This window comes from Tupaia chinensis, unplaced genomic scaffold, assembly GCF_000334495.1.
Source record: "Tupaia chinensis unplaced genomic scaffold, TupChi_1.0 Scaffold000159_1, whole genome shotgun sequence".
NCBI lineage: Eukaryota > Metazoa > Chordata > Mammalia > Scandentia > Tupaiidae > Tupaia > Tupaia belangeri.
Genome location: NW_006159630.1, coordinates 7,818,769 through 7,834,415, shown reverse-complemented (window position 1 = coordinate 7,834,415; position 15,647 = coordinate 7,818,769). Strand labels below are relative to the sequence as shown.

The 15,647-nt window shown below is 58.6% G+C and overlaps 1 protein-coding gene across 1 annotated transcript in view; it reads left to right on the top strand.

Annotated features, from left to right (window-relative positions):
- Nucleotides 1–15,647, top strand: part of TTYH2 (tweety family member 2) — a 39,451-nt gene that overhangs the window by 10,738 nt on the left and 13,066 nt on the right. Inside the window, 4 exon segments of the mRNA XM_014586680.1 lie at nucleotides 3,225–3,336; nucleotides 9,003–9,223; nucleotides 12,962–13,057; nucleotides 13,335–13,407. Of these exon segments, the coding sequence (XP_014442166.1) occupies nucleotides 3,225–3,336; nucleotides 9,003–9,223; nucleotides 12,962–13,057; nucleotides 13,335–13,407 (502 nt within the window).

Below are 15,647 nucleotides of genomic sequence, written 5' to 3'. Positions count from 1 at the left end.
CTGCCCCCCCAGCCCCCCCCCGCCCCACCCGCAGCCAGTCGGCATCTCGGCTCTCTACTTGCCCCGTCCCTCCCCAGCTCCCACTGGATCTGCGAGGTCAGAGAAAGGCCTGCCTCCAGCTCAGATCAAGTCTTGTCCCCTCCTTGCCATGAGCCGGTTCGCTGCATTGCTGGGGAGTCGGGACTCCCAGCCATGCCGCCTGACCCACCCCGCCCCGGCAGCGTCCGCACACGCGCCTGCTCCGCTGGCCGTCTCTACTTGCCCCGTCCCTCCCCAGCTCCCACTGGATCTGCGAGGTCAGAGAAAGGCCTGCCTCCAGCTCAGATCAAGTCTTGTCCCCTCCTTGCCATGAGCCGGTTCGCTGCATTGCTGGGGAGTCGGGACTCCCAGCCATGCCGCCTGACCCACCCCGCCCCGGCAGCGTCCGCACACGCGCCTGCTCCGCTGGCCGTTGTCTTGTCCTTGTTCTCGTATCTGCAGGACTTCCCCAACAGCTCGGTATCCATCCCGACGGGCTCTGGGGGGGGTGGTTACGCTCCAGGATAGAGGCCCTCACTGCTCTGCAGCAGGGCAGGAGCCAGACAGGACAGTGACCTGGGAGCAAGGACGCCTGGGCTCCCCAGGGCTCACCTCACCCCTACACTCTTCCTCTCAGCTGGAACCCATCCACGGCTCCTTCCTGCCTGCAGCGTTGGCCAAAGCGTAGACCCTGCAGTCGCACTGCGGGGGTGATGGGCGCACAGAGGGGCCCTGGGTGTAATGACATGGCTACCTTCCCAGGAGCCGTGCTCACTGGGCTACAGAAACAGAAGCCAGGTTGGCAGGAGATGCAGGAGCCAGAGGGGCAGGAGGCTGAACTCTGCTAGCATGGCTCCGGGGGAAGTGGGGTGACTCAGGGGGCAAAGGAAATGCCAGTGAGGGTTTTCTTTTCTTCTCTTCTCTTCTCTTCTCTTCTCTTTTCTTTTCTTTTCTTTTCTTTTCTTTTCTTTTTGAGAGGTTTTTGCTATAGGGCACGTACGCCCGCCGAAAGAGAGAAACAGAAAGCGAGAAATCACCCCCCCAGAGGAGATGGCCACACCGCAATCCCTTCTCCTCCATTCTCCTCTCAGGATCTTGGGCATGCACGCACACGCGCCCGGCATGAGTTTAAGCCACCGGGTCTGGGACTCGAATTGCGGTCAACTACATGGGAGTCCAGCGATATAGCCATTATGCCAACTGCTGGTCCCGCAGTGAGGGGATCCTGACACGGCACAGGACAGACCCTCTTGCTCCTCTCTTTTGCAGGGACAATGACTTTGTTTTTTCTTTTTTTCTATGCGTGCAGGGACGGTGACTTTATACTTGGGAAGGACAGTGGTGTTGACAGCAGGGAGCCAGCAGGGCCCGTTTATCCTGTCCTTTCCTTCCAGTGGGAATGTCTTCCATGTGGCCCAGGCAGGACCAATGACACCAGGAGGGGCCGGGAGGCCCTCGTTACACAGCCAGGGTGGTTTCTGGCCCCAGAAGACCAGGTGCAAATTCCCAGCCACTCCTAGCCCGTCTCTGGTAAATCCTCCAACTAGGAAAGGGCAAAAAACTTCAAGGTTCTCACTTAAGAATAGAAAGAGGCCCAGCCGCTGGGTGCGCAGTAATGCAAGCGCCCTCCAAGGCTGGAAGCCACGGGTTTAGATCTCTGGGTGGGACTGAAAATGCACCGGGCACACACACGCACCCAGGATCCCAAGGAGCCAAAGGGCTGAGGAAGGGGTCGCAGCACGGTGGGACCCTGTTGAGAGCCTCTCTCTCTCTCTCTGTCTCTCTCTCTCTGTCTCTTTCTCTTATGCATGTATGTGCATACCGCCTATCATAAAAATCAAATAAAGTTTAAAAAATGGAAAGAGGATTGAAAGGGTGGAAAATCCCCTGAAAACACTAGATCACGACTTTAGTCGAGGGAAGAGAGATCTGTAAACAAAGGGGGTGCCAGGGGGTTTTCAGAGCAGAGTAAAATCGACTTCTTTCTTGTCGGCGCCATCGCTGACTGGGGGATGGGGGACGTTCGGTGCACCCGACGTGTGACGACCTCACTGAGCCTCTGATGGCTCTCCTCAGCATCCCCGTGGACACACAGGAGGGACATGGACTGCAGTCAAGTGATTCAAATCCACTTTTACAACAATGGCTGAATCCAAGGAATACTGTTCTGCTTTGTTTTTTAGATTTTTTTTTTTTTAGAGAGAGATTTTTGCAATCATGTGTGTATACTCACTGGAGAGACAGAGACGGACAGAAAGCAAGAAATCGCCTTAGGGTCGGGGGGATTGCCATGCCACAGTCCCTTCTCTTCCTTTCTCCTCTTGGGATTTTGGGCATGCACACACACACCCAGTGTGAGTTTCCAGCCTCCAGGTCCGGGATTTGAACCACCGTTGGCCATGTGAAAGTCCAGCCCTTTAACCACTACACTACCTGCTGGCCCCCAGAGAATACTGGTTTACACAGGGAGTGCCAGGCTGTGGAGTGTGTGCGTGTGCATGTGTGCATGCAGGCTGACCACGCAGGGCAGCTACACACTGTGAGGCCTGGGAAAGCAGAGCTGGAGCCAGTGAAAAGCTCACTGCGAGGCCGGCCCTCAGCCTAGTGACTGGGGAAGCCGGATCCCACATGGCCACGAGGAGTTCACGTTCCTGCCCACCCACCCTGGCATCTTGAGAAGCATGCATCGTGTGTGTGTGTGTGTGTGTGTGTGTGTGTGCACGTGCGCACCCAAAATCCCAACAGCGAGAAGACATGGAGAAGGGGGTGCGTTCTCCTTCTCTCTGTCTGGATTTCTCTCTGGTGAGCACACACCTGGCAATTAGGAAGAAGATCAGGGCCTGGGGCTTGGGGCAGGGGTGAGTGGGTGGAGCAGGGAATTTTGAGAGCAGCCACACCTGTGATGCTGCCATGCATGTCGCTGTGCATCTGCCGCAGCCCATGGCTCTCCAGTGCCAAGCCTAACCCCTATGGAAACTGCGTCTCCGCGTGGAATGATGTTCCCATTTGGGTTCGACACTTGTGACTTGCACACTCTGGTGCTGGGGTGGGTGGCGGAGGGGCTGCACAGGTGCAGGGGCAGCGAGTGCTGGAAACGCGCTGGTCCTTCCACTCAGCTTCGCTGTGACCTTGAAACTGCTCTATAACGTGCAGTCATCTTTTCACACACACTCCCCTCTCACCTTTGTTCGGGGTCTGGCCTGCAGTGCTGCGGTGGGCGTGGGTTTCTATGGAAACAGCGAGACCAACGATGGGGTGTACCAGCTGATCTACTCCTTGGACAACGTGAACCATACCTTCTCCGGCATCGACGCACTGGTAAGGCTGGTGGGCGGCGGGCAGGGCGCACCCTCAGCCCTGAGGTCTGTGTGTCAGAACAGGCCCTGCCCGATGCCAGGGGAGCTGCACACGCGGGCCGTGCAGAGCTGGAAGGCTACGCTTCCCCTGGACTGCAGTCCCCCTGCCTGGAGCCGACAGGCAGTTCCTGCCTCCCAGGCCAGGAGGGGTGCAGGGACAAGGAGGGGACTGCAGTGGGGTGCAGGTGGGCTGTGCATCCAATCCCATTCATTTCGGGAGAGCTGGGCTCTTCCCCATTTGTTGCAGGAGACCTTGAAGGTGGAAAACCCACCTGTTGCATTGTCTGTCACCTGGCGTGCAGGCACAGAGGGCTGTGGGGGACAGGAGCTGTCAAGGGGGTACCTCAGACGCAAGTGACGGCCTGAGGTGGAGGGACTTCCCTGAAACCATGGGCACCTACTGGGCGCTGGTCTCTGGGTGAGGGAGGGCAGTGGGCGGGGCTTCTCCAGTGACCTGCCTGACCCCACGTCACCTCTGTTATAAGCACCAAGTCAGCTCCGGTGCTCCTAGAAGGAAGGCTCGGGTGGAAAAGGCGAAGGGCAGCTTTCAGGGAAGCAGGGCCTGGAGGGCTGTCAGGGCCAGGTCCCCTGCAGAGAAGCGACAGCCCAGCCAGAGGCCCATTCCTGTCATTGTCACGTAGCCTCCACCACCAGTCAGCCCCATTTGGACACTGCCTAGCATCCTCTGGAAGAGGATTCGCCTCATCTGCCCCCTCCTGCTCCCCTAAGCTCCTCTGAGGTTTTAATCCCGCAGTCAGCCCCTTTTGGGGTGGGGTGGGGGGGCTCGTCTTAAAGGGACAGCAGCCTGCTGCCCAGGCAGTTAGGGGGGCAGCCTCTGGGCCCCATAGAGGGGCTGGAGTTGAATTCCAGGGGCCAGCTCTCCTGCACAGCTCACCTGTCCACCCCTATACCCCTGGGGTCCAATGCTGATGCCCAGGTGTCAGGGCATGGGTGGGGCAGCGCTGCCACGTGAGGGTGGGTGGAGAAGCTGAGAGCCGGCATGCAGTACCCAGGCCTGCAGGACCCACGGCATCTTGATCAGGGGACCCTGGGCCAGCTCTGAGCACCACCCTAGCCTCTGGCCCTGGTGGGGGAGGGGCTCCACACCTTCTAAGCCCTGCCTGTCCCCTCCCCCCTTTAGTGGCAGAAGCCAGCCCCAGAGGAGAACCTCCTGCCCGGGGAACCCCAGACCATGGCTTTCACTGGCTGCGAGAAACACAGAGCCGCCCAGGGCGAGATGAGAGGGGTGCTGAGGAGCCGGAGCAGGCCGGCAGACCAGGCCACCGCTCTGGGGCCTGAGTGGAGACAACAGCGAGCCCCACCCTGAAGTGCCCCGTGTTCCCAAAGAGAAGGGTTCTGGGTGCAGCCCCTCGACCTCTCCCCGAAGGGTTCTGGGTGCAGCCCCTCGACCTCTCCCCGTTAATGAAAAGTGAGGCCCCGGGCTTCCTGCCAGTCTGGCTGCCCAGCCCTGTCCTTGGCCACTGCCCCTTCTCCCTTCTCCCTCTTCTTCCTCCTCCTCCCTCCTCACCCCTCCTTGCTCTCCTCCCTCCTCCTCCCTCCTGCACAGGGTCCAGGCACCACCACTTTCCCCGGGGTGAGACTGCGTTCTGGGTCTTGCTGAGGCCTGGATGCCGCTTTGGGCTCCCAGGTGGGTTCCCAGCACCCCCATCCCAAGGGCTCTAGGGGAGGCCCAGATCTTACAGTGCCCCCCAGATCTGAGGGTGCGGCCCGACATCAGGCAGGTGGTGGTAGGCCTGAAAGTGCAGGCCTGGGTAAAGAGCCTACTGTGGTGACAAGTGCCAAGGAGCCTTCAGGGATGGGTCGGGCCACCTGGGGCCAACAGGAGGCCTGCTGGGGCAGCCCTGAATATGGTGGGAGGCCCCTCCTCGAGTTCCCCTCTGGACCCGAAGCCCCAGCCCTGCATCTGGCTGGGGTGGGGTGGGCAGAGGCAAATGGCTCCTTTCTGGGGGTTCCCCATGCGGCCACCCGAGGAAGGGGGCCCAGGCATACTTCTCCCCCTCAGGGGGTCTGCTTTCAGACAAGGCCCTGGGTCTCCAGCCCTGCCCTGCCGGCTCAGGTTTGTACCCTCGGCAGGCAGGGGTTTTTTTCCCTTAAGTGAAGAAACTAAGGCATGGGGAGTTTGCAGGGATGCTACAATCTCGAAATAAAAATAAAAATAAAAATAAGAAAAAACACTAGTCCTTGCAATAAAACAGGACCCAGGCTCCAGGACCCAGGCTTTCTGGTTTGGGGCCTGTGTTCCTCCACACCCCTTGCCGTTGAGGACAAAAGTCTGACTGCTTTTTCCTATTCCTAAAATCCCTTCCGAAGGATCTGGGGTGAGTCAGGCCCACAGACATTAACAGGCCACTTTGGCCGGTTTGATAACAGAAATCTTCCCACATCCTGTCCCTGGCATGGTCTCCCTGGAATGGGTGAGTCACGCCCACAATCATTAACAGACCGTTTTGTCTCATTGATAACGGGACTCTGCCAACGCCCTGTCCTTGGGACAGTATCTTGTGACTGTATCCAAGCCCCCTTATCTCTGGTAAAGTACACTCTTTACTGATTCCCCCCCAAAACCTGCAAGCCCCCACACTCCCCTCCCACATGTCCCGCCTTTTTGGGCCAGACCCATGGAAAGCTCTTCACTAAATTCTAAACTTTGTCTCTCACCCTCAAAATCAAATCTCATCCAGAGAGAGAGGCATGTTTTGCCTCTTCTCCGGGCCTAGGTCACTCAAATTGGTGCTTAAAAATAAATCACATTAATTATTATTTTTGCAGAGTTGGTTATTTCCATCGACACCGTCACGATCTGCCATGGAGCTGGCTTCACCCGTGCCCTGTCACTGTAACAGAAGTGCCCGGACTTGGGTGTTTTATAGGCCTGAGAGGTTTACTTAGCTCACGACTTTGGAGGGCCATGGTCAGGGGCTGCATCTGTTGAGGGTTGTATTGTCGTGGGTCCTCAGCAGAATCGGGTCAGAGAGTGTCACACATGTCTCCATGTTATTCTGTAAAGAGATGTTTGCTATACGGCACATGGACTCACTGGAGAAACAGACAGAAAGCAAGAAATCAGCCCCAGGGGGATGACCATGCTGTAGTCCTCTGTTCTCAGGATTTGGGGCACACTCACGCACACACGCCGAGTCCAGGACTTAAACTGTGGTTGACCACACGGGAGTCCAGCACCTTAACTATGCCACCCTCTGGCCCCCTTTATTGTAATAAAGGCACCAAGAACTAAGCATGGGGGTCCTGCCCTGAGGACCTCACCCCACCCCGGTCACCTTCCAAACTCCGATAAAGCCCCCACCCTCTCCATACCGGCACAGTTGGCTCCCTAGTTTCAACACATGAATTTCTGGGGGATACATCTAAACCAACCACAGCAGGGGCCCTCCCTCCACCTGCTGAGGCACCACACCCCCTGGGCAGCTGCTCTCAGCCTCATTAAACCGAGGCCTTTCCTTCTCCCAGGGGTTTTCGATTTGAGCTTGCATCAGAATCACCTGGTGGGCTTGTTAAACCCAGACTGAGGCCCCTCTGGAGCCTGGGATGGTCTAGAAATAGGCTGAGAATTTGCATTTGATGCTGCTGGGAGCTCAGGGGGTCCTGGGGGGGACACACTCCGCTCCATCCTAGGGGACAGTCACAATTGCCACCACCCTCCAGCTCGCCCAGCCCACCCGGGGACTGGGCATCCCTCTCATCCTTGGAGCGTCCCTCTGTCTCCCCGTGGAATGCACTGTGTGCTGAACCTCTTAGGAACTGGGGGTGGCGTGTGGACGTGGGGCTGTAAGTAGGTCAGTGTTGTGACTATTTTTTTTCCTGTGAGAACACATCAGCAAGAAAGAGAGGACCTGACAGCTGTTTTTTGGGGGGGGGTTTGTTTGTTTTTCTCAAGGAGGGGTTAAAAAATAGAGAAGTTAACATTTTAGATCTGGGGAAGGAGAAAAGGTGTGCTTACAGAAAAAGCTTACGGATTTTTTTTGACAGCACTTGGCTGTGAAGTTCGATAGGGGACAGAAACGTAAAATATTATGTCCTGCCGGGTTTGCTGGCCACACGGTATTGAATCATAGAGCCGTTTGTATCCACGGCCTCAAAGTATGTCCACTTATTAAACGGAACGGGGCAGTTTAGTAGGGTGACATTTCGTTCCTGACGCGCTTTTCCGTGGCTTGGGCGTCGTTCTCCAACCATCTCTACGCTCTGGTGTCTCTTAGCCCCTCTCCAGCTCGTCAGGACCAGGCGCAGGCCAGAACACAGAACAAGCCACTGACACTGAAAAAACAGAACAAAGAGCCATTCTCTTTCTGGAACCAGGAACTCGCAGCCTAGCGCAGATGTAAAAGGCCACAAAGTTTCTATGCGTCCCGGAGGGTGGCAAATCCAGGGGGTGCGCTGGGGTTGCTATCTGCTGGTCCCTGGGAAGTTTCTGCCTGCTCTTCCTCTTGCTTTATCTTCCAAACCCAGGGGGCTGAAGGCCGAGGATTGTCACACTGCCCTTCCCAGCCAGTTGTGCTTCTGGATCTAGCTCTCTTGTTTCAGAATAACAAAGTCCTTTGCCCTGGCTCGGGGCAGGAGGAGGGCAGGGCTTAGGCTGCAGCCCGCCCTGGTCCTTCTGGAAGCCTACCTGTGCGTTCAAAGCCTGTGAGGACTGTCCCTGCCATTCTTCTGTTTCTACCGTTGTATAGACAGGTGCTTCCTTCAGGGTGCTCAGCCTCGGCCCCTGACATCCCAGCTCTGGGACTAGAGCCTGGCTGCGCACCTGGCAGGAAAGACATCCCACAGAGGCCAGGAATACACAGAGAGGCACCAATTTCCACCTCCGGTCTCAAGTCCTGGCGCCTTGGAGGCAGGATCTGGTCTGTTTGTGTGTTTTTTCAAAGCACGATCGTTCGCCTTGATCGTCCGCCTTGCTCGGTGTGCAGGACAGTGTGTGCTGTTGCTGGTTCTTTTTCTTTTTCTTTTTTTTGGAGAGGTTTTTGCTATAGGGCGCATGCGCTCGCCAGACAGACAGAGAGAGACAGACAGACAGAAAGCGAGAAATCACCCCCCAGGGGGGATGGCCACGCCACAATCCCTTCTCCTCCATTCTCCTCTCGGGACTTTGGGCACATACGCACACGCGCCCGGCGTGAGTTTAAGCCACCGGGTCCGGGACTCAAACCACGGTCGACTACGTGGGAGTCCAGTGACATAGCCATTACGCTAACTGCTGGTTCTTTGAGAAAATCTTCCTCTTGCAGGACGTCTATAGTAGAGTCCTGCTGCAGATTAAAGGCCAGGTGGCAACACAGCTCTTCAGTGCAAACTTCTTTAAAAGGGAATTCATAATCTGGAATGTCTAAAGTTTTCAGAAAATCTTCTAAGAGGAAAAAGCAGTTATTGTGCTTGTCTTCCCACCTGGACCTGGCTCTGTGGTGAGGACCTGGCCATTAAGCCCAGGTCCCAGTGCAGGCCAGAGCAGGGCTGGGCGGCCAGATGTGTTCACTCAAGCCTAGCAGCTGCCTTCTGCTTGCAGAGATCTCTGGGATGAGAAGCAGGTGCTGCACCTGCCTGCTGTCTCCCTCCGGAGGGCCAGGTCCACACCTCCCCTCCATCTCTCCCTAGGTTTCCGGGACCACCCAGAGGATGAAAGTGGACCTGGAGCAGCACCTGGCCCGACTCGGTGAGATCTTCGCCGCCCGGGGCGACTACATCCAGACGCTGAGGTTCACGCAGCAGATGGCGGACAGCATCGTGGCCCAGCTCTCAGTGCTGCCCGTGTGGAGGGAGGCCACGGTGCAGCTGACCGCACTGTCTGACCAGACCAGCTACGTGGAGTACTGCAGGTGAGGCCCGCAGCCTCCTCCCCTGCGCCGCCCTCCCTGAGGGGCATGAGCTTAGACCTCAGCCTGTGGGTGTCCAGATATGTCTCCCCTGCCTCCCCAGTCCCCAAGCCCACCCCGGGGGCAGGCGCTGGACACAGGTCCGAGACCCCAGGCCAGATGCTCTCCATCCAGGCACAGGACCTGGTAACAGTCACGCTGGGGAAAGCCGAGGAAGAAGGCAAAGGCTCAGCCTCTGGGCCTCCCTGGTGCGTGGAACAGGTGCCCTCAAAGTGCCTGGCTCAAGAGGGCCCGAGGGCGGGTGGGTCATCCAGCAGGGGTTGTGGTGAATGAGCTAGGGTGGGGGGTGCGCGGCCAAACTCCGGGCCGGGTCCTGGCTCTTTGGGCCCCCGCCCCCAGTCGCTAGCCCCTCAGGAGGCCATGAACAGGCCAGAGCCTTCGTGGGTATGTGTCCCACCATGCACTCTGCTTTTCTGGTCCCTCTGCCCTGTGTCACAAAACCCCACCCCAGGAAGTCCCTGCCGGACTAACACTGAGTCCAGAGACGCCCTCCAGGGCTCTCTCCCGCTGAGAGCAGGACATGGCAGGTCCCTGGGGAGGGACGCCCAGAGTCCCCACCCTGGCCTCCACACCGCATCTCCACACTGTCACACACGCGGCATGGAAGGGCCCTTTCTCTGATTCCCCAGCAGGTGGGATGTGGGTGCTCATGGGCAAAGTGCCCTCCTCCCAAGGGACCAGGAGAAACTGCCCCCTGACCACCTGCCGAGGCCTCCTGTGGCCCCAGGCAGTGGCACCTGATTAGGCGTGCCGCGTGGGGCTGCTCGCCGCCTGGGCCCTGGGCGTCCTGGGGGTGAGGGCGGGGTCCATTCTGACCTTGCTCTTCCCCAAGTGGCCCTGGCATTGGACCATGTGGGCTTTTGATGGCAATAATGAAATGAGCCCTAATGTGTCTATCAAAGGAGCAGATTGTCACATGGTTTCCTTAAAATAGGAGCCCTGGTGACTGCACAGCAGCTATTTCAGTGTGCGTAATTACAGGGGTCCCCGAGACCCCCCCCAGCTCCCCTCCGCCTGTTCAGTCCGAGGCTGGCACCTGTGGCTCCTGACATGGACGACATTCTGTCCCTTCCCGTCACCTCCCTTCCTTTCCTGGCTGGTCGCACCAGAGCTGCTTAAAGCAAGTAGGGGCCGGGTCTCCCCTAGAGCCTCCGTCTTCGCTTTCCAGATGGTTCTCTAGCAGGGCCGTCCAGCTAGGGAAGTAAGGCCTGACCAGGTATTGGAGGAGCTCAAAGGCCAAGAGAGGCCGTGCCCAGGGGATGAGGTGTGTGCAGGTCACATCGGCAGAGGCCGGCCAGGGAGGAGTTGGGGAGCCAGGCCGGAGCCGCGACGGTGGGCGAGAGCCAAGTTCTTGGTTAGAAATTCACCTCCCAGGCCTCGTGGGGCTCCGCTGGGAGAGCTGTTTCCAGGAACCCCATGCAGCAGGAGGCCTGGATGCAGGGAGAACGCATTGCATCAGCCTGCAGGGTGGGCAAGAAGCAGCCCAGCTGGCCACCGTGAGGTGCAGGAGGGAGAGCAAACTAGAAATCTGTAGGCTGGACCGTGACACCGGTGCTCTGGGTTGGAAGAGGGGTCCTGTGGCTGGCTGTGGGGAGCCTGGGACTCCCGGCTGGTTCTTTCCTCTCCCCTGGACCACAGTTTTCCAGTCTGTAGAATGGGACCCTTGCTCTACCAGCCAGTTCCTGAGTGTCTTCCCAACTCCAATTCTAAGAAAAGTGGCTCCTTGGTGGCCTTGAGCCTGTAGAGGGTGGGGTCTGCCCTTGCCTCACAGCCCCCCAACTCTATCCTGGGAACCCAGAGACTTGCTCTTGCTGCCCCCTGCTCTGTGCAGGGAGTCAAGGATTTAGAGCCATTGGCACTAAGTCTGAATTCACACAGCAAAAAGAACCTCCCTTAGCTTCCGGGGCCTCCCGCCTGCTCCCTCCCCCTCAGAGTCTCTGTCTTCCCGCCTGCTCCCCCTCTCCCTCGCCATAGTGCAAACTTTCTTATCCTCTTTAAAGTATTAATGAAGCAGAAAACCACTGCTGGAGACAAGGAGTCAACTAATTTATCTGGCTCTGCCTCAAGAGAATGCCCTGAAGACTAATTTCTTCAGGAGCTGAGAGAAGTCCCCTCTCTGCATACCCTCCCACCCCGGCCCCACTGCACCATGGCTCAGATGGGTCCCAGCCCAGGGGTCCCCAGCACAGGACTGCTGAGCTCAGCTGCTGCTGCCGAGATGTGCAAACCGCCCAGGTCCTCCATGGAAGGGAATAGAACCGGGGCCGTGTTCAGGACCTCCCCCATGGTCTTGAGAGTCTTCAGCCAGTGCTCTAAGAAAGCCTGGCCTTGCCTTTGCATTTAGCAAGCACTTAGTCCTCACTCTGCCCCCTTGTGGGATGGTGTTCCACCTTTACGGAAAATAAAGCTGTACCCAAAGGGCCCAGGTGCTGACAAGGGCCCCAGCCATCTGCCAGGGGCTGGGAGGCCTGGAGGTTTACAGGTGTCCCGGGCCGTGCTGACTCTCGCTCCCTAATGGGCAGCCCCGGCCCACTGTGGCCGTATTTGACACAAATATCCCCCCAGACTCCCACACAGCAGGGGCGAGTTGGGAGGCCCTGGGGAGCCCAAGCTGTGTGTTACAGAAGCCTCGTTTGCCAGGCTGTGCCTGATCTGGCGCTGCCCAAACCTTGTGGAAGCAAAGGGAGTCGGGTGCAAGGAGTTGCCATGGGGAGGCTGCAGGAGACCTTTGCAGCTGTGCTGTCCAGGCAGTCGCTGTATATGTGCGTGTGGAGGGGGAGTTGGGGGGAGCCCCTGGCTAGGCGTGGCTATTTAAATTAATCAAAATTCGGGAAATTGAAAATGGTTCTCCAGAGCCTGCCCGTTGGCCTGATGGTTACAGGATCTGATCTTCCATGACCATCTGCGGTTCTAACCCTGGCCCCAGCAGCTCGGAACACGCCGGTGACTGTACATGCGTGTTCCAATCCCAACAGGATGGAGGAATGGAGGGGGGTTGTGGTGCGACCACGCTCCACTGGGGGATGCTTTCTTCCTCCACCTCCTTCTTTGTCTCTGTGGCTAGTTCTTGCCTCTCTGGCAATTTTTTAAAAATTAATTTCCAGGACCAGCGGATGGCATAGCAGTTACATTGTTGAACTCCCCGCAGTTTGAGTCCCAGACCCAGTGGCCTAAACTCAAGCCGGGCGCGCGTGTGTGCATGCCCAAGATCCCAAGCAGAGAATGGAGGAAGATGATTGCACTGTGACGTGGTCATCCCCCACGTGATTTCTCGCTTTCCCTCTCTCTGTCTCTGTCTCTCTCTAGTAAGCACACATACTGTCTAGCCAAAGAGTACTTTAAAAAATCGATTTCCTGCTTCGCACAAGCTGCACGCCCATTCTCAGCAGCCTCCTGTGGGTGGTGGCAGGCCCAGTGTGCAGTGCAGATAGAGAGCCTTTCTGTCACTGCAGAAGGTTCCAGCGGGCCCCGTGCAGGCTTAGACACAGTCAGGAGGTTGGCAGGGGTGGGAGGGTCCATGCAGAAATGAGGGTCCAGTCCCCAGAGCCCCTGCAGAGCTCTCAGCTCAAGCACAGGGAGTTCTTGCTGGCTCCGGGCAGCTTGTCGTAACAAAGGACGAGGCGGGCTTTGGTGGGCAGCAGGTGGGAGCTCTGCCCTGACCGCCATGCCCCTCCTGCCCAGGTGGCTCTCCTACCTCCTACTCTTCATCCTGGACCTGGTCGTCTGCTTCGTTGCCTGCCTGGGACTGGCCAAGCGCTCCAGGTGTCTCCTGGCCTCGTGAGTATCTCTGCTCATGGCCTGGGACTAAGCCAGGCCAGGGGCCACCATCGGAGAGAGACAGGTGCCTGCCCACCCCAGCACCCAGCCCCAAGACGGGAGCCCCGCCTCCTCTAGCCAGCTCCTCCCCCTCGGTGCATGTCCCACATCTGTTCTCTAGCCTAGGGCCCCGGGCATGGCGTCCAGAGCCCTCCTGGGCAGTCAGAAGGCAGATGTCAGGGCAGCATGGGAGTGCAGTCGTCCTGGGGCGGGACCCCACGGTCTGCCTCTCTCCTAGGATGCTGTGCTGTGGGGTGCTGACCCTGCTCCTCAGCTGGACTTCCCTGGCCGCTGACACGGCCGCTGCAGTGGTAAGTTGGGAACTCTGGGTAGTGGGTGGTCCGGCGAGGATGGTCTGCCCACCGTTACGTTCCATGCCAGCCCCTAGACCAGGCCATCTTCCAGCCACAGTGCCTACCCTAACTAGGACCCCAGAATCTCGGCGCTAAAGGGACTCGGGTGATCTGGACCAGCTCCTTTATAGCTGAGGAAGCCAGCCCAGAGAAGAGAGGGGCCCCGAGGTCGCAGGGCATTGGGGCAGAACTGAGATAAGACGTCACTGGTTGTAGGACATGCGCAGGTGACCAGATGTCTTCTCTCAGCTGCAGGGAGTTAACCAGGTCTGCTGGGGATGGGCAGGGGTCTGAACCTCAGATGGGGGGATCCCCTGGGGCCTGAGAGGCACACCCTTTGGCCAGCATCCTGACCCTGTGGATATAGAGTGTGGCGTTGACCTCGCCTTCCACGCCGCTGTCCTTACACTCCCAAGTCTAACACACACAGGCGCGCGCTTCCAAGGGTGATGCTACAAAGTGCTTTCTTACAAAGGCGGGCTTCCTCCATGCTATATTTGGTCTGTAACAGACCTGAGGCTCGCGATGAAGCCCGTGCTTGAGTGCCGCTGTGTGAACGAGCACGGCTGTGTGGCCCTCGGCAGCACCCGGTGTCCAGGGTGCAGAAACCAGGAGGACCTGAGTCTGCTGGTGATGAAAGGACAGCCCGCAACCCCGTGAGACTTACAGTGGAGGTGCCCGCATGTGCATACACGTGAGCTAGAGAGGGCACGGGACCCCCTGCTGATCCAAGGGCAGAAACTGACCTTGTGATTGCAGCTGTTCTGCCCTAGCAGCCTGGGGGTGGAAAGATAGGGTCTGCCAGGACCCCCTACCCTACCTCATGCCTTGTCCTGGGACTGGGCAGGGCTGGCTGGTCGCTCTGGACCTGGCAGTTTGCCAAGACACCCACTGAACGCGTGGACCTGATGCTGCTGGGCTCGGCAGCTTTGGATAAAGCCTGGTCCAGAAGGGAGAATGCAAGCACCCGCTGCCTTTACTGGATGCCCCCTCCCTCCCTGCCACCTCCACCATGCAGGGGCTGGTACCAAGGACAGTTCCAGAAAAGAGCAATTGAGAGGTTCAGGTCCCGCTCAGAGGCATCAAGAGCTGGCAGGGCTGGGAACAGTGCAGGGGAGAGAGCCACTGGGGCTGGAGCTGGGCCCAGCTGCCAGGCTGGCTGCCGTCCTGCAGGGACATTGCAAGCTCAAGGGAGCATTCAGGAGTCCCAGGCCTGCTCCCTGGCATCCTCTGCCTTCTGGAAGCAGTAGCTACCTCCAGCTTGCTACCAGGAGCTGCCCTTTGGGAGCCAGCCCCCTCCTGGCGGGGGCTCCCCCTCACCAGGCTGCAGTGCTCAGGGAAACCAGGGTCCTGTTATCTCCCCAGCTGGGTGCCCTGGGATGCCGGGAAATGTGTTTCCCTAATTCCTTTAGTCAGGCCTGGGGTGGGGGCAGCCAGTGGGGTGCAGCTGAATGGGCCTTTGATGGGGCTGGGATGTGCTGCATTCTAATGGAGAGCGAGGCAGGCGGAGCCGGGAGTGGAAGGGAGGGACCAGCCGTCAAGGGGGTATTGTGGAGCTGCTGTGGCCTCCCCTGCCACCCTGTGCTCTGAGGCCTGTTTTGAGAGCCAAAGGACCCAAGGGCTGTTCCTCCCTCCCCCTCCCTTTCCTGTGCCCAGAAAGGACCTCCCTGAGGACTGGGCAGTGCTCCCAGAGAATCGGCTGGGGGGGGGAGGGTGACTGTGAGCCTGGCTGCCACCTCTGAATGGCCTGGCAGCCTCCTGCATGGCCTGGGGGGTAGGCCACAGGCACGCTGCCCTGAGGTGCATCTTCAGGCCTGCTGGAGAGAAAGTGCCGGAAGGAGGGAGGGGAGGGCAGGTGGATTCAGCCAGAGGAGGGGAGGGGCCCCAGAGGGTGGGAGTGGGGCCTCTGGAGCCCCTGCCTGAGCCCACATCCCTGCTCCCCCCTTTCCAGAAGAGCAGGAAAAGCTACTAAGTTCTCTGGACCCTTCCCCAGGTGTGGAACAGCACGGAATGTACTTGCCTCAAAGGGCCTTTGGCAGGAAGGGAGGTGTGTGTCTGCTCAGTGAGCATCACCGCCCCCGGCCTCACGTCAGCCTGTAGGGGTCACGGGGACTGGGCCCAGTCCAGCACCTCTGCTCTCAGGGCTGTCTGCAGGTTCAGCCGGCACCCAGGCAGGAGACAGGGCAGCTTCTTCCCCC